General features: G+C 37.6%; 1 protein-coding gene across 4 annotated transcripts in view; it reads right to left on the bottom strand.

Annotated features, from left to right (window-relative positions):
• The window catches only part of LOC124158777 (E3 ubiquitin-protein ligase Ubr3), a 113334-nt gene that overhangs the window by 5503 nt on the left and 82378 nt on the right, over positions 1-25453 (bottom strand). For 2 of the 4 annotated variants that reach the window (XM_046534086.1, XM_046534090.1), the window contains 12 exons: positions 22298-22788; positions 16480-16909; positions 12053-12195; positions 10910-11059; positions 8774-8919; positions 8224-8386; positions 7310-7592; positions 4901-5293; positions 3686-3965; positions 2333-2606; positions 1318-1626; positions 254-385 (listed from right to left, as the gene is read on the bottom strand). In XM_046534086.1, the coding sequence (XP_046390042.1) occupies positions 254-385; positions 1318-1626; positions 2333-2606; positions 3686-3965; positions 4901-5293; positions 7310-7592; positions 8224-8386; positions 8774-8919; positions 10910-11059; positions 12053-12195; positions 16480-16909; positions 22298-22788 (3194 nt within the window). The remainder of the gene's footprint in view (positions 1-253; positions 386-1317; positions 1627-2332; positions 2607-3685; positions 3966-4900; positions 5294-7309; positions 7593-8223; positions 8387-8773; positions 8920-10909; positions 11060-12052; positions 12196-16479; positions 16910-22297; positions 22789-25453) is intronic. The other 2 variants (XM_046534089.1, XM_046534087.1) reach the window with 2 other exon arrangements.

Raw genomic sequence — 25453 nt, 5'->3', positions numbered from 1 at the left:
ATAAATCACACAGGCAATAAATTTTACTCCCTGCTTAAATTGCATATAGGTAGAAAGTTTCCTGAAGATATTATTTCTCAAGATTGTTTCTAATGGAAAGTATTTGGAAAAACATTTTTTCAATAATTTGTAAATACATTCTCTGATCTTTTCAAAAGTTAAATATCATTTCTAAAAACTAAACTTAATTTATGAAAGCAATAATTAATAATTGATATTTATAATGAACTTCTTGTTCCTCAGTAAGACATACCTGTACAGCTTCACATACATTCTGCTCCTTGCAACAATTTTCCTTGAGACACACAAGTGTTCCACATAAGAGGCATATACTTGCTTCCCTAGGCACCGAGTGACACTGACCACATTGCTTACGATGATAATACTACATTAAAGGAAAAGATAAAAAAAATATTTACAACATGAAAACAGGTTTCTAAATAGACAGTGACTTCACTGATGTAGGACTAATATGATTTTACACTTTAGAGTGGGAGGGGTCATTTACATTAATTTATGGAGTTCAAAATTAAAATATTTGATAACAAATATTTATTTTGACAAAGTAGAGCACAAATAATTTGCAAAGACAGAGAGGAGAGAGGAAATGGATAATCTGAAAAGGTGGATATTCCATTCATGACAATTTACCTATTGGTTTTCATCATGACTTCCATGCAGTACTTTATCTACATATTTTGTCTCTAAAGGCCTGGTTACACGGTACATTAACACGTACAAGTTAATGTACGTTTGCGTGAATGATTTTGGTGGACCGGAACGGAACATGTACGAATGCATGAACCAAATTAGAACAGGTTCTATTTTCCGTTCATGCATTCGCACAAGTTGGGTGGTTACACGGTGCATTTTGGTGTTCATTCTCGCGTTCATACATTTAGACATTAACCCGTACGTGTTAATGTATCGTGTAACCAGGCCTTAGTTAGTGGTAATGCTTGTACCATTCAGAGGGAAAAAGGAAATAGAGAATAGAGAAGGCAGTAAAAAGGAGAAGATGAGGGATTGACAATTTGATAAGGAACTGATACAAAAAAATGGATAATCAAACAATAAATAATTGGCACAGCACTGTACTTCACAATTGAAAGCAACTTTAACTGTAGTTTACATCAAAAGTTTCTGTAACTTTTAAGCAGTTTGATCCACAGGATGCTTCTTACTTGGAGACAAGTTTTATTCATGGAAATTAGAGGAAATAAAATATAAAAAAATGCTTGTAAAGAAGCATATATTTAATCCTTGAGGAGACTAACACCAGAAAGCATTCCACCTAAACTGATTGACAGCACTAACCTGGAAGATCTTATCGTAAAGATCTGGCAACCTTAGTAACCTAGGCTGCTGCCACCTAATGTGCTGCTCCAGAAGACTACGTGCAGCAGTGACACGTCCTCGACCAGCAAAGGATGAAAGTTCAGAGCACCAAGTTCGAATAATAGTCTCAGGATAGCCGGAAGGCAACCGATTGTGATCACTGTCTTCACTGCATGCCCAGTTAAGGGCCACAGCAGCATTAAACCGTGTCCACTCCATCCCTTCCGTGACCAGCTCCAGGAAGTAGACAAGCCTCACAAATTCACTCTGCCTCTGATCCCCTCGTACCTTAGCAAAGTGAATCATGAAATATTAGTACTCATAATTTACAGGGCATCAACTTACAATATTCTTCTCGTTTGAGCAGGAATTATAATTGTCATTATTATTATAATTGAAACTGAAACGTAAACTCTGGCATGCAAACCTTGGAAAAGCATATTTAACTTAAGCCTGAGTCACACGATCATTTTTTTTCGTCGCGAAAGTAATCACTATCGAGATCACTTTTCCCGCCGCGAAAAGCAATCGCTCTTGAGATCATTTTTCTGAATCACACGGTCACTCCCGCCGTCGCTTTTCGCATCATTTCCAATATCACAGCTCGTTGTCATAGGACCCACATTACGAAATTATATAGCGTGTATGTTTATTTATGTCGTTCCCACAATTGTCAAACGTTGCGCTACAATCACTCCATACGGGCATGCGTTCCGATTGGCTGATGTGGGGTTTTAGTGACGGTTTTAGCGACGGAAAAAGCGACCGGACGAGTGATGAAAAATAGCGATGGGAATCCTCATCGCGATCGAGAAAACAATTGCTGGCGACAATCATCTTGCCTAGTGATCGCGATAGCGATCACTTCCGCGACGAAAAAAATGATCGTGTGATTCAGGCTTTAGGAAGTTCAACCAAAGATGGCAAAGAAAGTAAGAAGTCACACTTAAGTTTGCACTGCACAAATGTGGACATAAGCTTAACATGCACACACCTCTGGTAAAGATTCCCCATACAGATGATGCCTCAGAAGAGCTGCCACACGCAGAAAGGGCAGGCACCGCCTCTGAACCTCCATTTCAGTCTCACGGCGACCCCAACCTTCTCCCGAGCTGCCAGGGCCAGAATAACTGCCACATTCATCCTGCTGTGAGCCAGGAGAGGCACCAGAGGATGATGCTCGAGCAGGCCGTGGGCGAAACCTCGTCCCTGGTACAGTGGTGGTTGATGTGACTGGGGTTGGAGCACTACTAACCCCCGATTCAACACTGAAATATTTGGTCAAAGAAAATTAGTTGAAATTAGGAAAATTAATTTAAATATCTAAAAGATTACATGGAATTAATACATTGCAAATTTTTTCAACTTGAGTGAATTTTAGCACTGGAAGTACTAGAAAAAATATACATAAACCATATTCTGGCTCATAAGTACGAAAACATATATAACTCAAGCAGGTGAATTTAATTCCACACGAATAATAACAAAAACATAAATTTAATCCATGTAAACCACAAAACACCAAAGATTACATTAATGGAAGGAGAATTTTCTGATACCATCGTTCGATTTCCCACCATAATCTTTTATGGAACAATAATTTGTTGACCTTGGTTAACAGGACCTCAACCATGATTCAGAAAGCGCAGCTATTAGCCATCAATAACCATTAAAAATGACAATTAAAACCAAGAATTAGATTTACTCCTTGACCCTTTAGGTTGGCCCAACGATTGCATGCTGTCGGGTTATATCTATCATTCTTGCAAAGTCCTAGTCTTAAAATGAAACCAGTCATCATTTTTAGTCATGAAATTAAGTCCCTTAGAGCAGTGGAATACTCAAACAAAATTACTGTTTTTAGGTCCTAAAAATCAGGTTTTCAACATTAATAACCCTAAAATTTTCTGTGGGAGGACCCCAGACCCCCTGTGCCCTGGGGCATTTTCCATACACCCTGGAAGGCCCTGAAATCTTCGGTAAACCCCCCCATTTCAAAATCCTAGCTACACCACTGCCTTAGGGACCCAATACATCATTAATCATATCCTGATGTATTGAATCATGGTCTTCATTATTTGAAAACCAGATTCTGATATTTGTATCACCCATGTTCGTTGTTAAAAAATTAAGACCAATAAGTTGAATTTCCAACCTAGGGACACATAAATTTTATCATAACTCATTTATAAATTTACAACCATTTGTTGATATTGCTATTTGTGTTTCATAATTACATAGGATAAAAAAACACCAATCGCATGAAGTTAGGGATAGAGTAGAATTCAATTTTTGTATTCTGGGAAGTAATGTTTTCCAGCTTTTTGCATCATTTTTGTTAACATACCCAGCAGTACTGGAGGCTGAAGCACGATCCATACTAGTACTTGTTTCTCCTTCATCCTCTGGTGTACCAAAATCTGAGTATTCTTCAAGGTAAAGCTGTCCTTCTTCCAACATGGTGACCACAATTCCAAGAGCTCCTTCTAGTGTGTCCATACTAGCCCCGCGATTCAGTGCCTCACGCCAGTAGCTTCGTTTGCGTTCTGGCATCTTGCAACTTAATTGGGCTAAAACTTGAAAGTACAGTAGGTTGTATAGGACTTTCACAATGCAAGAGAAGTACCCTGAAACAAGAAAAAAAGACTATCAGAAAAAGTACAGTATCACACTACAACTCCGTAAATCTTAGGACTAAAAAATCTCATAATATATGTTATAATAGTGTATAAAGGCCGTTTTACACGGTACACGGAATTGCGCAATCTGACGTACGTGCGAAGGCGCAATCAAAATTGCGTCGTGTAAAGCGGTGAATTGCAAGAACACATGCGAGAATGCGTGGATGCAAGACGGCAAAATAACCACTGTTCTAATTTCGTTCATGCATTCGCGCAATTCTACGCCATTTTAAAAAATTAATGCAGCTCTAACCTGCGCAATTCCGTGCCTCGTGTAAAACGGCCTTAATAAATTTCAAAATATGATATAACAAGGGTAGAAACAAATATGAAAGGTAGTTGAATATTCTTGTCATGTGATACAAGCATATCTGATATAAGCTATTAAAAAGATACATACAGGTGTATGCCACGTGACGTATCGGAAACTACCCGACGATTTGTGACCAGCAGTCGGTCACAAAACATTGGGGCAATTTCCAATACATCACGCAGCATACACCCATATGTTTCTCTTTAATCACCATGAAAGCTTTAATCAAGAAATACTGATATACGTGGTACATGTATTACCTTATTATCTTAACAAATAATTGACAAATAACAATGAAAGGTGACTAAGTGTTTGGTTCCAACTGAAACTACCTAACAGAAATGTATGATCTCAGGTTTTCCCGGCGTATCAGTTGCAGAAATAGTTTCAAAACAACCAATTTTATCACATGAAATGGGACGCATTTTAAAAATACTGTCTGGACAAAATACACTAATGTTACAAGATATCTGAAAATAAATTTCTTAAAATAGAAAAAAAACCCAGAAACAATCCATCACACAAGAGCTTGTTGTGTGTCCCCACACTTTGAAGGATAGGCACTTACGTAACTCCAGTTGCAGGGGCAGCAGAAGGATGAACTGTGTCAGGAGGGCAGTGGGATCCCGCAATAGTAGAGGAACCTCACGCTCCTGAGGAGCTAGCGCCAGAGATTCTTCGAGGGGCAGTGGACGGGTGGCGAGTAGGGAAGAGGGCCCTTCCTCGGGCAGGGGCATGCGTAGTGACAGCGACGGGGCCACCGCACATGCCCCCTCCTCCTCACTACTACGAGAGCTGGCCGACGTGGACGAGGAAGGCCTGTGATGGTGATGGGACGGCGAAGGAGGGATGGGGGAGGACGACGATGTGGAGGAGAGCCCGGCAACACGCGTGAGCGTCTGCCACGTTGGCCACCTCGCCAGTAGTCTTGCATGCACTGCCAATACGTGGAGAAGTGGTACTAAAAATAAAAAGAAATTACACGATTAGAAATATTAAAAATTCAATGTGTTAGGCAGGATTCATTCTGGCAATTTTTATTGCTTACAGCTAATAGTACTATATGATTTTATACAAAATGGGTAAAATGTGCAAAAAATATTCCATTTTACAAAAAAGTGGAAATTATTTGTAACTTTACATCTCAAAAAGTTGCTTAAAATGTTCACTATCAACTTAACTTTGTTAGGTTCACTCTGTTCTAGATTTGCAAATATTATTTCATATCCTTAATGTTCACTACATGTAAAAAAGTACCGCGAGGCAGGTCATAATTACTTTACTTTTAAATTAACCCTTTCCCTACGAAGGCCGTGTTTCCATGGCTAGAATTTTTCGACGCTAAAGGCCGAAGGCTGCGTTTTCACAGCTTTGCGGTCAAGCATGCCAATTGGGTCCCAAGCGCCATTAGGGTCCGTAGGCGCGAGAGGTCCGACCCTTCCTTATTGTCCGTGTGGGGATTATCTCGGCCCATTGTGGTACTTTATGTCCCACTCAAGGAAGGTGCTCATGGTCACTTATTTGTTTATAAATTAGAATAATTAAAAACCTACATATTGCATTTATTGAAAATCAATGCCAAGAATTACATTCTTAATGTTCTGCTGATCGGTTCCAAATTTTAAACGGAACTGTAGCGTTCATATTAGCGGAGTTCATCATCACCTAAAACAAATTTTGGAGATGCTAAGGTTAATGTTTCATTGTTATTTTTAAACCTTACTATCAAATTTATAGGAACGATTTGTTATGATTTACATCTAAAGATGTAAGTTACTCTGTTAGCCACATTCTAAGTGCACAAATTGCTGTGAAATTTGGTGAAATAGACGGTGGATGGGAAATTTATTCTAGAAACAGTGTTTTGTATTTTTTCTTATTTCGTGCGTAATATGGATTTATATTTATCTAAGTAAAATTGCTTTATAAATATAACTTAGCAATTTCAAACAACAAATTTGTAAGATTCAAGTAGTTTTATGAGAATTTTTTGGGAAAATATTCTTGAAAAAAATTCGAAATGTTTCATTCTCATGTTTTCAGAACGCTCGTGGAAAGCAGACGCGAATGGGGAGAGTGTGGATTTGGGCATCATGGATCTAAAATATGTTAATATCATAAATCATAAATACCTAGAAGTATGCTAGGTACACTGAAAGATTTCATTCCCTTGAAAGTATTTGTTGGTCTATGATATAATGCCCTTTTGCTGAAAACCCTAAAAATAACCATAGAACTTCGTTCAAAAGTTCTAGAGGGATTGCAAAATGAAAGGTATACATTGATGAACTGACATTTGCTGCAATAGTAACAATTAAAATTAAAATCGCACTACTAACAATAAACTGACCACAAAAGTACTGCTGGGTGGGCTGCCTTTGGGAAAAGGGTCGAGGATTATATTTGCCCAGTTGCAGAGGAAAGGGTCTGGCACCTTGCTAGGCAAGGTCATTAAGTGGAGGAAGCGACTACCTGGACAATTCCTTGTCGAGAAACAACTCCGTACAGGGTGAAAAAGAAATGCTCAAAGCCTTCATACAGCCAAAACCAACTTTCCGTGAAGGAGCCCGGTGCAAAAGGGATAACATTAAAGGAAATTAAATATATTGATAAATTAGCCATATTAAATGCAATTCAAATGCACTTGATTCCAAAAATCTGCAATATATTTGACGCTAAATATCATGATGTTATAATAAATTACTAAATCATGGAAACATGAATGGAAAATTAAATAACTATAAGACACGTAATTGTGACAGTTCTGCAAGAGTAAAAGTGTTTCAAAGGTGTCTGGCCTCGCTTCTTTTGATAGAATATGATAGCATGAGGATATAGAAAATGATAATTAAAAAATCATGGCCTTCAAGATGATGAAGTATCACAATGTATCACGAAAAACATAAAAAGAATATGGGCAATCTATTTATATGAAACAATATCATGCATAATGATAGTATAATGTCTTCAAACATACCAAGACACGATCTCTTTGGAATAAGCAAAGCAGATGATGTTGCACCTCCAGATCCAGATGACGAGGAACCAGAAGGCTGCATACATAGGGTTCCACCCCTCTGAATGATCTCAACCTCAAGATTTGTCCGAGCGATTGAGCTCACAAAGAGGAATAAACACTGTGGACTAGGTTGCTGGAGCCCACTCTGCGGATACTTCATGTAAGTGATGTTGGTCATATCTTCCATTGACTTTGCCATTGCCTCGCCCAAATTTGAAGATTGATTTTTGAAATTTGATAGCTAGAATTAAACACACTCAATTAGTTAAGATCAGATGAGACCAAAATCGTGAGTACTGGTTAGTCAAAAATGTAATCAAGAATTAGCTTTCACAGAAACAACTGAGCTACAACCATTTCAATCCTCCTACTCTTAATAGATGATGTGCTGGATTTCAGCGTCCTATCACAAAATGACTCCCATTTACTGACACAATCACACAATGAAACACCCGTTAAGTACTATTTAAAAAATAAGCTTTTATGACTTTCAAAATGCAACCTTAATTTAATATGCTTTCAGCTATTTCTTACTACCAACATTTTAGATTAACTATCATAATTCAGAGCTACAATATCAACCAACCAAGCCAATTGTGGAACAACCAAATTCCAGCTGTGTAAAATGCCAAAACGTAAAAAAAGTTAATACTCATTAAGTGTGAAGCAGCGAATTAGTGATCCAAATAAATATCAAAACATAAAATGAAATTAAAAGTATCTGATAAACATCATAGGGGTACATTTTCAGATTTTAAATGACAGCACTATGCAGTGATCATGAATGATGAAACGAAAATACTTCAATTGCTGTAATCATTAACCCTGCAACCAGATTAGGCATGATAATGAATAGAATCAGGAGTACTCACTAGGGATGAGGGGTTTTCCTGGAGGAGGCGCGTGAGCTCAGCAATAACAGAAGACATGGATGAGGGCCAGGACCGGACCATTGCTGCACACTCCCCAAGTTGGGGTGAGAGGGGGAGCACAGAGTTGGCCAGTTGTCGGCAGAGAGGACAAGAATACTCTCCCCTGCAGGAAATGACAATAAACATTAAACCAACTGGTAACACAGGAGAAAACATAAAAATTTGAAAATAAAGCCAAATTTAAAATGAACTTGTATTAACACATTGCGTATGGATGGCGAGAATTCTCGTCATTTTTTACACCAACATTCCGGACGGATGATGAAGATTCTCGTCATTTAGACGCGTCAACCTAAACAATTTTAAAGCGTACAATACGTATTCATTAGTACGTTTTCAGTTGTTGTTCGTTATTCATAATGAATTGATGCATCATAACGTTTGATTGGGTAAAGTTATATTCTAAACATTAGCTTACCCCGGTACGCAATGTGTTAATTTAGATACATCAAACACTGACCTCATGGAAAGGAAAAAACTCAGCACTTACCTATCTACCGCAAGATTTTGTTGACGTTGCTGCGACCGAAGAGAATGTAAATATGACTTGAGACAATCAAGGTGAAGGTGATGACCACACGTTTGCACATGAACTCCACCTTCCCATCCCATGTTCACAGACAAGAGCCACGAACTCTGAAAAGTGGATTGAGAAAAGTCATAAGATCTAAGGTTAGTAAATAGCAAAAACAAGGGTTCTACATAATATCAATGTGATAACCCAAAAAATTAACATTTACAGTAAACTCTTCATGGTAGGGAGTCATCAGGACCAAAAAATCAGCACTTTGTAATACTATAATATGTAATTTCAAGGATTTTTTAATAAATCTCACAAAACGTTACTCATGGTTTTTATATTGTCATTGCCTTAAATTTAACATATTATTGGATACTATCTGTGAGAATATTCTTCAATTAATGCTTTTGCAGTAGATTGAAAGACATTAATTAACGTGAAATATCTTTAACCAATTTTACCTTATACCAAGTAATTAATGATCTTCACACAGTCGAAATTCCTACATAATTTGGAAATTTAAACAGACATTCCTAAATTATATAATGAATAAAATTTCAAAACCAAAGGTCAGATACAAAACTTATATCAATGCTAAATATGTTCACTTCTGAATAAACTTCTCTTGTGTTTGCATGCAGATAGGAAAATCTAAGGCAGCCTCAGAAATCATCCATACTATTAATATTGCATATTTAATAAAAAACTGACATAATAAATACATTGTCATGTATATATAGTTTTTTAATTGAGTTTTTCATCCTTGCTCTTAAGAACTAATACTTCTACTTCTGGGATACTGAGGTCAAGGTTTGGAATTTCAAAAGCCATGTAATTTGGCTGCTGTAATTTTCTTACCCACACGCAAACCTGAAAGAAATTTATTCATTATATTTGCTGGGAAAGTGTAAAATCATACTCACTTTTCACTTCACTCCTGAAAAAAATACCCCAGAGACTAAAATTTAATTATTTTAAGTCCAGAGTAGATGTCGAGGTGACTACGCAACTGAGCCCCACCACCATCCCAGGGTTTGCATTTCCACTGCCTAACTTAGGCCCTATCCAAGAAAGTGCCCACGAGGGACGTTTAAACTTAAATGAACTTTTTTCAAGAGAAGCCATGTAATTTCAATCCTTCAGTCTTTCCATCCCATAAAAGGTAAGGTTAAAAAATTAATAAACAAAACAAACTGGCATTAAGAAATACATTGTTATGAATTGATTGTTTCTTAGTTGAGTTTTTGTCTCTGTACGTAAGAACTAACACCACTTCTTCCGGGAGATGGAGGTCGCGGTTTGAAATTTTAAAATATTTCGCAATTTCAAAAGTGCCAAGCATTTAGCATAAGCTTTTCATGAGGACCAACAGCTTCACTTCATATTATCCTGCTTTGTAAAGCAAGAGTTTATAGTAGGACTTTACACAACAACTTTTCACAATCAGTTTCAAATTTCCAGCCGTATTGATTCTGAAGGTGTAAATGTCGTACATGAATTAAACAGCACTCAAACGGAAAAACACAATTAGAAAGAAGCACTGTTATTTATTAATTTCATTGAAAGCTCTTTTATGGCGTCAAGTTGACTTTTTTGAAAAATCTCTCCAATGAAGGCTGAACTACAGCTTTCTTCTTCTCTTGATATAGGAGCCTGTAGCAAGCAGTGTCTCTCTCAAAAAATCATCTTCATTGAAGTCAACACTGCCCTTGATCATATTAGTTCATATTGTCTGCATAACAGCCATATGGAACAATTGAATGTTGGGATGCGCAGTACACATCGCAGGAATTTCAATATAATACTCTCGAACAAACGTTTAAAAGTACGGATTTAGCGTACGAAAGTCAAGTAAAAGGTGTCAATTTGGAACGTACCAAAGTGTGAATTATACGAAAGTTGAGGGCCTATACTTGTTGCTGAGATTTATGTGAGCAATTTAGATGCTTGAAAAAAATGCCCTTTGAGATTCCATTCTATATAGAATAGAATTTTTTAAACCCAAACGTTGATGAATCATTCCTAAAAAATCAGCATACTAAACGAAATGAATATAACCCTTCATGGTCCACATTATATTATTATAAATGACAAATTCATACTCACAGTGTCAAAATGCCTTGACAATTCAGATATTCTCCTGTCAAATTCACATGCTAAACCATCATGTTGCCTCAAATTATGTTTCTCCTCCTCATTTGTTGGTAGTATTGGAGCTTCCATCGTCCTCCGCTTGTGACCAGCAACACTCGTCGCCTGAAATATGCAATAAACAATCCATAACTTAAATCAATGGCATGCCTAAATACATCATAAATTTATACAGAGACCCATGTTTAAATGATGAATTAGAACAATATGCTTTTCCAAATTTTATAACTACAATTTCAAATATCTTTTTCCATGTCAATGACATGAGTAAGTGACAATGTTAAAAAAAGTGAAGAGAAGTTCAAGTTTCTATTACTATGAGCTACATTCCTACCTCAGGCTTTAATAATTTATTCATTATAATTAGTAATTAGTGAAACAAAAATATAAATTGGCACAAAAAAGTTTTCATGCAATTTTTAGACATTGGAATATTAAAAAAAATGAATTCATTAAATTTCAAGGTGGAACAAAAAAAATGTACCATTTATAATTTTGTTGAAAAGATCGAAAAAAGGAACAGGAATCAAAGAAGGTATTTTTTTTAATGCTCTTTCAGTCTTTGATCTTTTACTATGCTTATTGATGAGATTTTCATGAGCTATTTCCACACTTACCTTAAAAAAAAATTTCTCTTTCGTTCAATATTGATTTGCACAAAATTTTCCAATTACATATTAAATGGATTTCAGCGACTGCATTCATCCTTGGTATAGGATTCTTAAGATGTACATAATCATTTACTAGTCTTTACTCTTTCTTTGAACATTTACAGGCTTTACGGCCAGTACAAAATAATAATGACCCAAAATTAAATAAAAAATGTCAGGATATCATGGCATTAAAACAAAGATAAAACTTATAATCAAAACCAATTCAATCTTACCAAGGGGTAAGATATTTATGTAGCTGGAAGATAAATTGGTTCTTATAAAACTTGAGAGGTACAATCAATAAAGACGGATAGTTTGAGCACAATTTTTCATACCATTTTGATGATCAAAGTTTAATTTGATTAAATCTTATTTACATGAATAAATTCACCAGATAATAATTATTAACTTAAACAAATTAAAAAAAAACAACAGAATATCTTACCTGGACTAGAACTACAAGCCCCATAGGCTTCTCTTCAGTGCTAGGAGATGTTTGATTACATATAACACAGTCATACTCTTTCTTACTGGCCAACAAGGTGCTCTCTTCTTCCATCCAATCCATGCCACCCATTTCTTCATCTTCTATGTAGAAAAGTGAATAATAACAAAGTGTAATAAAATGAGGCTATGAAATCAACATAGCACTGAATCACACGAAGTAAATGCGACAATAAATATACAGTTATGTTTAGAATTGGGGAATTTAAGTATACCGGGACTAGCCACGGTGATAACTTTACGGGAGTCACCCGCAATGCACAAATTGTGCGAAAAATCCACAGAGAAAAAAAAGTAATTTCTATATGTACATAATATCCAAACATTTCCAATGGAAAAATCATTAGATACGTTATTATTCCACGTTATCTACCAGAAATGTTTTTTTTTTCCTCTGTGGATTTTTCGCACAATTTAGAATTGGGAAATAACTGCCAATAATAATGGGACCTGGATATTGCAATTTTACTAATGAACAAATCCATCCATGTATCAATGACCTGGGCCAAATGAACCAGCCCAATGACTTAGCCATCCAATTCAATGCAAGCTAAGGATTAAAAGGGACCCTTTTACATTTCTTCACTCTAACAGTAAAGACAATACCTGAGATAGGCATATTTCAAAAGATAGCTCAATTGAATTTTTGGAAAAAATAATTGCCATAGCACAGCTGAATTGACACATGAACTTTCCAATTCCAAAGTTCAAGTAATCTACTTCTGAGATGGGAAACAATGATTTATAACAACCTATACGTACTGCCTTTGAGTTACTTTAGCCATGGGAAGTTGGATTTCACATTAAGCTGCTACTTGCAATTGTCACAGAAATTAATTATACCATAAGTGCATTAACAGATTGTGCAGTTTTATGTTTTGCATTCACGTTTAATAAGAGCTAATATTTTACTGTCTTTTAGGATAGCTAGGAACATAGGGTTTCGCGGCGACATTCATTAATGTCGACAACTGTTGGGTGCAGCTGCATATTGCGTGTTGTCATGCAAGCTGTTGCGGCCATTGCAGGTCCCATCATCAGGCGATGAAGGAGAGAGATCAATAAAGAAAGGGAAAAAATCTGCATTAATCGCCAGACGATGCGACCTGCAATGGCCGCGAAAGCTTGCATGACATCGTACAATATGCAGCTGCACCCGAAAGTCGTCGAAATTAATGTCTTTTAGGTGTTTCTTAGCTCTTTTTCACAAATTTATAATGGGCAATGGAGAAAATGTTTACTTATTAACACAATAGCCAAGAAGACAACCCAATTTTTTCATTATAATCACCAATTTAATACAAGCAAGTGGGCATTAATAGAGAGGTAGCTTTCAGCCATGGCTTCTGCTAGCTTTCCTTTGTTTTTCTTCCAGGGCAGCAATTTTTGGAAAAATGAAGAGTGTCCAAATAATTTATTTATCAGCAAAAAAATATTCTATGAGTTTATTTGATTATATTTCAACAATTGCAGCTCTATCTAGAGTTATTAACAATTGCTTAATGGCCCCTTGGAGTATGCAACTACTCATTGCACATATGCTTCTCTGTAAATAAAAAACCATTTTTCAACTAAGCCTTCCCATTATTATCCACTGAATCAGCAATAGATACCGTTGGATATATGGTGAAATATCATGGCTCTGGAAGTCTAATAAATTTACGCATTATAATAATATTTTTCAGATGAGATAAATTTTACTTTCATATTTTATTTTGTCCCATTCTATTTTCCTACTGAATCTATTTGTTTACAGACTGATTTTGATTCATTTTTTTTTATGTTTTTCATTTCATAAAGCGCTGCTTGTGTTTATGATCCCCTCTTTATTCTAGTAAGCTTTTCTCTGAAGTAAACGCTGGATTCGAATTAGCACAACTCAAATGACCATTTACGTCAAAATAAAAAACTCCCTAATGTAGGGGCTGTAAAAGTGTTACCATTAGAATTTCTGGTAATGAATGGTATGAATAAATTTGACTGATAGAGGAAGACAGGAAGGGAAAAAAGGAAGGAAGGAGGCACTGCCACGGTAAAGAGCCTGCTATCACCTACAGGGGTAGAGATAGGAACGGAAGGGACAGGATGGAGAATTTCGATGCCATCATTAGAGTGATGAAGGCTACCATCTACTCAATAGACAGCTGATGGAGACCAAGGTTGGGTCTCTAGATGGTACAACCATAATAGCCGGGAACTAAGTAGTTCAACTTATTCGCCCAGTCACCTCGGGAGGGGGGAAGAGAGGAAGGAAAAAGGGAAGGAAGCAACTCAGCAATTAGCAGCCCAACAATGCCCCAAGGGTAAGGATAGGGACAGAAGGATCAGGGTGGAAGAATCCTTTGCCGTCATAAGGGTGACAAAGGCTACCATTGGCGAAACCATAATTTTATGCATCCACAGAAGTGAAAGATTTTCCTATTTTCCTTTTCATACTCCAAAAGAGAGATGGAACGAGGACCTAGGGCCATATCCTTTGTCGACCATACATATCCTTCCCTACATAACAAAAGACCCCTACATGCGTTTCTTAGTCGACCCTACATAAGTGGTGGGTGGTGATTCCGTCGTCAAGTTCTCTGAGATGACGTAGATGATGGCGCAGCACCAATTTTCCACTCTGGTGGCATAATGGGAAATAACTATGGAACTAAGAAAAGACATCCGATAATTTTCGGGTGTATTGTTAGGGCAACGGCTCAAGGTAAATTAACAATCAAAGTCGTCCGCCAGGTCGTGTCGGTACCTTAATTATCGCTACAAATACTCTCATATTGAGCCAAAAGTAGAACCTTACTGTCTTTTAATTACTTCAAAAGCGGTCTGTACAAGATAGTAATAAGTATGGAGCAAACATGATCATTGATGAGTGAACTTGCGTCGCATCATCAAGGTTCGTCATTCACTTTCACCTGCTGTAGTTAAGTTTACTATGTGGCAAATGGTGGCATGAAAATACGTTTTCTATGGTTAAACCATAAATGAAGTATTGGTTTCCCAAAAGTATACCAAGTGCCAAGCGTGAAAAATATTATTATATATTTGTAGAAACAAGGTGCATGTATACCGCTACATTGTTCTTATTAGTTCAGTCAATTTTATAACTTATTTAATTTGGTGGCTATAAAGTGGTTGTATAACTACCTTTCCGCTGTGTTACTGTACATTTTAAAACGGTTTGTGTGAGCTCGTCTCCCTTAATATCCATTGTAATGTAGATTCTTTAATCAAAGTTATCAGTAGACGATAATTGGGCGCCATGTTTTTGTAGGGTGTAGGGCTGGTTCAGGTACCCTACATCAAGTAGGGCCCGTTTAGTTCCAAAAACAACCATATTTAGGGCTTGATGTGGTGTACGTAGGGCGAGATCGGGATATCGGTTTATGAGGGGCTGATGATGTATCCAGGGTCGGTTGGCCCTACAGGGTCGACTAAAAATACGGGCCCTTGGATGGGCTCGCAGGGTTACTCTCCCGAGGGCTGGGTCTAAATGCCATTGTTTTTCACCTGCACACCTCGGAAGGGGGAGGACAGGGAAGGAAATATGGATAGGAGGCCACTCCATGATGAGAGCCTGACGATGCCTCCACAGAGAGGATAGGGATGGAAGGGAGGGGATAGGGAAAAACCTAAGCCGTCATTAGGGCGACAGGGCCCACTACTAACAAAACCATGATTTGCTGTTCCTACAGAAAGGTAAGGTTTCCCTATGAGAAAGAAAAATCGCGGCCCGCGGCACCATGGTTTCTACAATCGCAATCAACACTTCCTTTCCTCCTTTAAGATTTTCAGCTCTTGCAGTTGGAAGATCAAAACTTACTGGCACTTCATCCATATTACCCACATGCATTTCTTCTACTCCGAAAATGCTCTCTTTCACAAATTGTCCACATTTTATCATCTTGGCCTCCTAATCTACATAATTCTCCTGTTATTGGCCCTGAAATCCATAAGCGGTCCTCAAGCTGTTTGAATTGCTTAATGTGGCCCGCCAAGGTGAATGAGTTTGACACCCCTGCAATAGACAGTGGAATCGGAAGCCCAGGGCAGGCAGCAAGGGGTACACTCTCGTGGACCGGGAATCACGTCAGAGACTTTTACGCCCGCGCCATCTCAAAAGGGGAAGGATAGAGGAAGGAAAAAGGATAGCAGGCATAGCTGCGATGAGAGCCCGAAGACACCTCCAAGGAAGGGATGGATAGGGAATACCCTCGCCGCTATGAGAGCGACCAGGGCCCTCCAATAGCGAAACCATGATTGAACGTTTCTACAGTATGGAAAAAATTCCTTATGAGGAAGAAAATTTCTATGATTTTCCACAGATTACTCAATAGAGAGAGAAAATAAGAATATCAAGGGTCTAATCACCATGAGTTTCCATGGCACTCTCCATGAATTGACGCTGCTGGGATGCTATCTCTGCCATCAGCTTCTGCTGCCTCTCCTTGGCCCTACGCCTCCTGTCTTCCCGTTCTTTCTCTTCCCTTTCCTTCTTCTCATCCTCCCCCTCTTCCTTCTTCCGTGGCCACAGCTTATCCCGCGTACTCTTGACATTCTCCAAGCAGAGGGGATCCAGCACACAGATCCTGTCCAGGAGTCTCCCAACAAAGAAAGGACCATCTCCAATTCGGCCGGTCTCGGTGACCCTTGACTGCGCTCCTTCGGGGCAATATGAATCGGGCACTCCAGAGAGGTGGGAGTGCAGCTTGAGCAACAGGGAAATGATGCTCTCATTCACCACAACTGCACTCGGTGCTGAATTATAGTTATGGCTATACTTTGGTCCAAAGCCACTTCCCTGAAGAGAAAAAATGAAAAATTGTTACATTATGTCTGGTGACAGGAATACTAGATTTCAAGATTGATTTACCACAAAACAATGTGAATTATATAGCTAGGAAATACACTCACTAGCTAGGTTAACTTGATTATAGAGGAAGTTTCCTGTGAGATGTTTTTCCAAGGCATAATAATCGATTGCACAAAAAAACTGCACAATCCACAACTTGAGGATTTGGAAATTCTTTTGCTGATGTAACATCAGTACTGAATGCATGCTTAGTATGACTATTATGCCCGTCTTAAAAATTTAAGACAATCCATGCAGACAAAAATAATAAAGTTAACAAGCATAGCCTTTGTGTGAACAAAATCATAAATAGTTATTACCGTCCTCTAATACTTATTTTGCCATCAACTAAAATGCGACTGCTTGAATATAGTGTTTCAATATGGTGCATCAATTGTGATTTTTCATTTTAAAGCAGTACTTTGCATAAAAAAATGGACATTATACAAACACGATGCAGATAAGCAATACTAATAACAGTAATAACTTACTTCTCAACCACCTCAATACATATTTATTATGCATCTTAATGAAGGTTTGGTCAATGATTGAATTTTTAAAAAATAATAAGGTCATTTTATTTACCATAGTAGGGGCTTGCTCTATCATTCATTTAATACATAATGGTAAATATAGATCAGCTTAAAGAACCATTTGACATGAAAACAATTTGACAAAGAATTTTTCACGTTTCATACTTCCTTTTCACTAAGCAAATCCTTACACACCATAACTGAATAAATTGGTGATAAGATTAATAAATGAGTAAGCTCTGAGAATGGAGAAAAAATAAATTTACCCAAACACTGGCTACTCTGTCAAAAAGCTAAATATGTACTGGCATTGTTTGGAAGTTCAGTATGCAACTGCCCATGACATGTGAGCAACGGCTCACTCAATGGGCTCACTTCTATGGGAATAATTCATTTTCCTTGTGTGATAACTGTTGCATCAAGCAATGAATGACTCATTGAACGATACAATCAAAGATCCAAAAACTCTCTGCATGTGGTTATTTTCACTAGGAGATACAGAGTGACACTCCATTTCCAGATTGTTTCCATGGACATGATGTTTCAATTTCGACACTGAAATTTATTTATGATAGGCTACACTACAAAATTAAAATTCAATCATTGACCAAATCTATATAAAGATACATTATAAATACAAATAAAAATGTATAAGCAAAGAAAATGAATTCCAATGGCACATAATATATACAAATGCATAACAACAGATAATTTAATTCATGGCTATGAATGTAATTTAACTTAAAATTAATACTTGTCATTGGCTTATTTTAAATCTCTCAGTGCTACCTTTTTTTATTCTCAGAATTTCCTGTCGATCCCTCAAAAATTACCAACTCTCATGCCTCGTTTTGCAAAAGGGAAGCATTTCTAGGGTTCTTTGAGTTAACTGAATTCGCATAGAAATTGAGAAGCAAATTTCCTGGTAACAAAATAATTTTATTCCGATTGAAAGTTTTGGAAATAATCTTTGATACACTCATTTTTTTTATAAAGATAATTTATGCCAGTATGCATTTAGTTTAGACCATTTTCTCCTGTTAAAAAAAATCCTTCCAACTTAAATTTACTCATAATATTAAATCTATTTTAAATGTCCACTCAAAGAATGTGGGCTGACTGATAACAGCAACCAGATAAAACTAAGAACAAGATTTCTGCTAATTTTCAAGCATTGTACATAACAGAAAGATTCTAGTAATTATTTATTTACGTCACAACCTCAAGCCTTAATTACTGGTCTACCTTTACAGCCTCTCATTCAGTCCAGAAGATAATATAACTCCCTAAGGTCACCCACCCTGACGGTATGACTATATAAAGCAATTAACAGATGGCTTTCAATGATTTTATAAAGAAGCAGAGGCGAACAATAATGCTAAGACGTGGAACAAGAGAGAAATCAAGTGTGTAAGATATTATGGGTAGCTATGGCTGGTCCACATTTCGTTAAGATAGGGGATAGCATAAGTGACTTGTCTATAGAGCATTCAGTATGTTTTCCCAAAGAAAAAATTGTACAAATCGAAATGGTGCTAAATGAGGCACGAGTAGACCTTCAAATAGACTCAGAATATCAAACTAGTTTTGCATTTACCAACTTTCACTGGGCTACTTCTCATTCAAGAACACCTTTTGCGACAAGAATTACAAAGGAAATGGAGAAACTTATATTAAGTTTATCATGCTGCATGCATGCCTAACATATAAGCCCTTAGAATGTTTGCACACAAAGCTGGCTGAATATATCACTGGATAGCACACCAAGAAAAAAAGGTTTGAGACATCCATCCAACAGAAGTGGCATCCTGATAAATCCTCTCTTTGAGGTCTGCAATACATGAATTCAACTCCAGGATAAATATTCACTCACTGAAAGGCAACTCATATAAAGATATCAAAGCATGAAAAAAGCCCCAAACATACCGTGAGAAACAATTTTGAACATACTTCTGAGGAAAACAAAACGTGGCATATTAAATATTAGTATACATTAGAAATAAATAATTAGCATGCTTAGGAAAAAGCATTATGACAATTTCAAGATTTATCAAATTTTAACAATGGCTTTTAGAGAAGAAATTTGATACTTGATAAGAAAACTGATACCATGGATTGACTGACACAAAATTCCACAAATCCATCAGTTTTTGTGGTCATACCATAGCCAAATACATAAAAAATTGCTCAATGAATCATGCATCACATTCATATCTTTAAAACCTCAGTATTCTGGAGTTTCACATGAATATACTTTTTCAGGAAAACAGCATTTTAAATCTATAACACCCTGTTTCCACATATTAAAATTATACGTCAACTGTATACCAGCAATACAAAATCATGTGACTGACTCTTAGTAAAAGCTATGCACTTACTAGCAGCGAAAATCAATATGAAGCAAAATGCACACTCACAATTTTCTTAAATGATCAAAATAGGAAAACACCCAGGACAGAAAAAAAATAATTCACAGCACATCCCTATCCTAGACTAACTGCGATGGTGGTTGGCGTAACATGGTGAAACTCCTTCATGATGCACAAAGGTTAAGAAAACACTTAGCTGTTTCACAAAATAAAATATATTGCGACCGGTTTCGATACAGCGTATCATCATCTGGCCAGATGATGATACGCTGTATCGAAACCGGTCGCAATATATTTTATTTTGTGAAACAGCTAAGTGTTTTCTTAACCTTTGTGCATCTAGACTAACTGTTTGATTATCTAGTTGGGACCAATTAAAAAGTAAATGCACTCTAAACCCTTTCGAGACGGTGAAGTTCTCCCCTTAGCATGACTGCTGGACTGAACCCTAAGAGATTCTTCCGTCCCCTCTGTACAGAGCAATTTTGCATTAAGAAAGGTCCTGCAGATAATCACACACTCTCAGCACCAACCTTATTTGACCCTTCCTAGCGGGGACCCCGCATTATCTTGGACTCCGAGGGTAGTTGGGCACCCTCCTTTCGGGGTTTATAACCCCACCAGCGGAATTGGTTCGCAGTCAATCATGCTTTGTTAACATGAATTAGAGATATGGATAATTGTTTCTGTAACGTAAAATACAGACTTCGAATTGAATTCCTTGTTTTATTCTAAGAATTTTGAAATTTTGAACGAAGCTCTGCCGTCAATATCAATGCAATAAATGCAGCAACAATAGGGTGGTTTCCTATTATTTTTTTATTGCCTAAATCGAAAGATCATTACACCTAGAGTACGTATTTCACGCTTTTAGATTTTTAAATGACGATATCTATTTTTCGCGATAAAATGAAAAGTAAAAACTTTCAAGCGCGCGAAAACGCGACGCTTAAGTATGAATGCAGGGAAGTCTCTCCGCGTGACGTATTTCTGGTTCCCGTTGCCGCCCTGCGAGGTGACCTTGAGGCGAGGCATAGCGATGATACGACGCAGGCTGCTAGCAGGTAGCCTAGTACCCTGCTGGCTGGTAGTGCTTGGCTTAAATAAGGATTATTAATAACTTATCAAACGAGGAAAACTTTCCGACCTTAGCCAGTTTTAATAAGTGATTGTTAAGACATGTTTCCCTGAGCTCTGCACCTCATGCATGCATTGGTAACTGGTGATTGGCATTGGTAATTGGTGTTGTATAGAAATGTATCCTCTTAGTCTTTCAATTAATACAAAATATATTAATGGACTGGCCAAAAATGTACTAGTATCATTTAATAGGGAATATATGTTTTGATACTTCAAATTAGTATGTCTTTTCAAGGTAAGCCTTAGGGCTGACTTCTGAATTCTTCTAAGATAACTTTTGTTCCTACGATCAAGAGGCATTGCAAGACATTTATTTTCACGCCTATAGGTGTAAAGCATGGACCAACACGTTCAGAGATACAGTTTTGGATATATTAGTTTCCTAGCTTAGCTGAGGTTCATTCCTCGATCTTTAACTCAAATTGTTTTATTTCTATACATATCTCCAGTAGGTAAAATGCATTTGTCCACCATTTTGATTATCTAATTTAGTGTCAAATATTACAATAAAAATAATGAGCATTCAATTCCATCCACAAAAAAATGATCAAAAATGGTGATTTAATCCACAAAGAACAGCGTCTAGTTGCCACGAAATTGAAAAATAATTCTGGTCAAATTAAATGGGGTGTCCCCGGCAAAAGCTCAAATTATTCCTTGAATATCAATTACTACAAATAATGCTTTGTTGCAGTCATTTTACCATTCAAGTATACAAATATCGATCCACAACAAATTCCCACAGTTTTCTAACCGCCTTAGTCAGTTTTATTCTCTCAGAATAAAATAATTGTGTTCTTAGGGTCCTCCAATGACCAGACAATCTAGGAAGAATACATGTGCCCAGCCTACACACACACAGGTCCAAACACAAACAAACATCTATTTTAAAAACAAAAATTTGAAGCTCCATTTAAGCCCATAGCAAATGACTATCAAAATAAGCGTACATGAACAAATATGCAGATATAAGACCCAAAGTCATTTTGAATTGTCAAATATTATTCATGTAATAGTTGCCTGGTTAGCTGCTTCGAAGTTGACTTCTGATGACATTTCGTGGCCTCAGACCTGATCTGAAGATATGGCCAGCATAAGCCATGAAACATCATCAGAAATCAACTTCAACCCAGCTAACCCAGACACTAAGGAGATAACTGCAATCCACAGCAATCTGAAAGCCTCCAGCAGAAATTATTCACATATAAGTCTCAACCAATTATAGAAAAATAAACTCATCATTTGCGAATATACTTTTATCATCCTAGAATACCAAGAAAAATACAACAACATACCCCAGGCATAACAATATCCTGTCTTCGCTTCTTCATCAGTCCTTTCCTTGCATTGAACGATGACGGTACCATCTCGTTCCCCTGAGGCAGTGCTGGATAGATGTGACTGGGAGCACCAAGAGCAGGCACAGCTGGGGAGTGAGACGTGGAGGCTGGCATGCCGGCACTGCCTACGGCTCCTGCAATGGCGCCTGCACCAACACTAACCTCCCCGCCGTGAACAGCTATAAGGATTGGATGATGGTAGAGTGAAGATGAGGCTATTTGACGCTGGTGATTCTGTGCTTGGATATGGGAACCAACACTTCCTGAACTTGAGGGATGGTTGGTTGACCCTAAAATTGGGACCATTGCTGATCCGGTAGAAGTTCCAGAATGAGTACCTGATACACTGGCCGTTGACAATGATACGATTTCGTTTCCTGCCAAAACTGCGGGGTGCTGCATCGTAGACAGGAGAGATGGTTGTAACGGAGGATGACTTGGTCCACCTTAGATTGGTAGAAGAAAGTAAAATAAAGAAAACTTGTAATTCAAAGCAATTAAAATCATCATACACTATACAAATTGAAGTGCATACTGCAATGGCAACCAAAACAATAATGGTATAGCGTGCTAGAATTTTTTTACATTAACTTGGCAAATTAAAATTTCTAAGCAGGCAGCAAGAAAAAATAAAATTAGCCATTTAGTAAAGCAAACTAAAAATACTAGAGATGTGCGAATAGTATCCGCGAATACTCGAATACCTCGAATAATAGAAAGTATTCGATATTCGAGATCTCGAATAGTTATGCCAAAGGTACCGTCTCGAATACCTCGAATACTTTGAATTTCGCGTCATACACTGTCGCTCGCACGTCGTTGGTAGTTGACTCGGAAAAATGAGAACTGGTCTAGTGCATGCAGCGCCGTTTTAGGCAAGCTGACGAAATACATCAAATTCACGGGTTTGAGCGGTGAAAAGAGTTCGACGTGGGGAACCGAAATTGATCGGATGAAAAAAATCCGAAAATCCCAGGTGTCCCCTATCAGGAGAACCTCAGTTCCGTGGGATAGCGACATTGGCGCATTTCCCACGATCCGCTATCCCCATCCATTCCGGGTTCGCCCCCCCCCCCCCCCCCTCTCAGACGATTTCCTCTTCCCCGAAAACAAAAAAAAGGTCCCGGCTCGTGCAGGGATCATATTACGAAGACCTCAGCTTTGAAAAAAATATCAAGTTACAGGAAAATAATAGAATCGTGTTTCACCCTTCCCTCTTTCTCCCCACTGACCATTTTCCCGCATCCATCTTATGATAAAATGAGAGGAGGTGTTTGCCGTTTGTCCTTTGTGGCTAATAATGACAAGCACTTATTTTGAATCTTCCCTAGGAGATGAAACTACCATAGGGAGGAACTCAGTGCCGTGGGATAGTGACATTGGCGCATTTCCCACGATCTGCTATCCCCCTCCATTCAGCATTCGCCTCACCCACTCTTGACGATTTCCTCTTCTCCGAAATCAAACAAAAGATTCCAGCTCGCGCAGGGATTGTATTACAAAAACCTTAGCTTCAAAAAATATCAAGTTACGCGAGAAAAATAGAAACGTGTCTCGCACCCACCCCCTTTTCTCACCCACTGACCTTTTTCTACCTACCTGCTTCGAATTTCCCCCTTTCTCGAGGTCAACTGCTGCATGAGTCATCTACTAGCCCGAAAGGTGTCTAACAATGACTTTCGGCAATTGTTATTACACCTTTATTGGATTGAAATATTAGTAATGTGCGCGTAATTTAAAAAAGAATAAGACCAAACACGACATATTTCTGACTTTATTTAAGCATTTTGCGCAAGAAAATAAATACCGGGAAGAAGAAGAAATACGACGGAGGCGTAATGCTCAAATAGGGTGGTTTCCTATTATTTTTTATTGCCTAAATCGAAATATTAATACTCCTGAAGTACGTATTTAACGCTTTTAGAGTTTTATAAGACGATATCTATTTTTCGCGATTAAATTAAAAGTGAAAATTTTCAAGCGCGCGAATACGCGACGGGTAAGTATGAATGCCGGGAAAAACTCCGCGTGACGTCGTTCTGGTTCCCGCTGCCGCAAGTGAGGTGACCTTGGGGCGAGGCTCTGAGCGCTATTACGACGCAGGATGCTAGCAGGTAGCCGAGTACCATGCTAGCTGGTAGCGCTTGGCTTAAATAAGGATTATTAATACCTTATCAAACAGACTGTGTGATTATTAAGACATGTTTCCCTGAGCTCTGTGCCTCATGCATGCATTGGTAACCTCAGACGATGTAAAACTCCGATCCTCTCGTGTAGAAACTAGGTCCCTGTGATGTCACGTGGAGTGGCATCGCATAGGCGCCAATCTGGCCTTTTTCAAATGAGGTAAAATTGAACATTGCCATTGGTCTAAACCGGTATTTCTAGAACGAAATAATTTGTATATTATGAATACACTAATGGTGGGTAACGAATCACAATCAATACCTTTCGTTTTCTTAAATGAAGGAAACTACCCTATTGTTTACATAAAATTAAAATATTCCATTAATCAGCTAAATTCCTGTTTGAATCCTTTAAAGGCAATCACAATTACTCGCCAAAATCTTGGGTTTCCTGCTGCATAGGCGACCTAGTCAAACATTTTCACATTCATCGTTTAGTATTCGAGGTATTCGAAATTCGAGGTATTCGAATATTCGAGCAATGATTTAATATTCGAATTCGATATTCGAATTCGAGAAATCTACTATTCGACCCATCCCTAAAAAATACCTATTACCTATAGGTTTCTACAAATGGTTCTAAGAGAACTTGCTTGAAATATGTTCAACCAAAATAAAAATCAGCACACATCCATATGCAGACAATCACAAACACGAAAAGCTAACTTTATTAGTACACTTGCTTTGCAAATTTGAAACACAATTAGTTAGATCTTATTTTCACAACACACGAAGGTGTACAAAAATGAAGACGATGTCTTACTAAAGTGATGTGTTTGTCAAGTTAAACGACTCTAGTTAAAAATGAAATTAAAAAGCATAAAGATTTAATAAGGGTATTTGAAAAGGATCTTGTATCAACATAAAAAACATATGAGAGGGAACCAATCTACCGATGAAATCCAAATCCCCATCAATTGAGAAA

Source organism: Ischnura elegans, chromosome 5 (assembly GCF_921293095.1).
Source record: "Ischnura elegans chromosome 5, ioIscEleg1.1, whole genome shotgun sequence".
In the NCBI taxonomy this organism is placed as follows: Eukaryota; Metazoa; Arthropoda; class Insecta; order Odonata; family Coenagrionidae; genus Ischnura; species Ischnura elegans.
The sequence above is the reverse complement of the archived record's forward strand: the minus strand, read 5'-3'. Positions and strand labels throughout refer to the sequence as shown.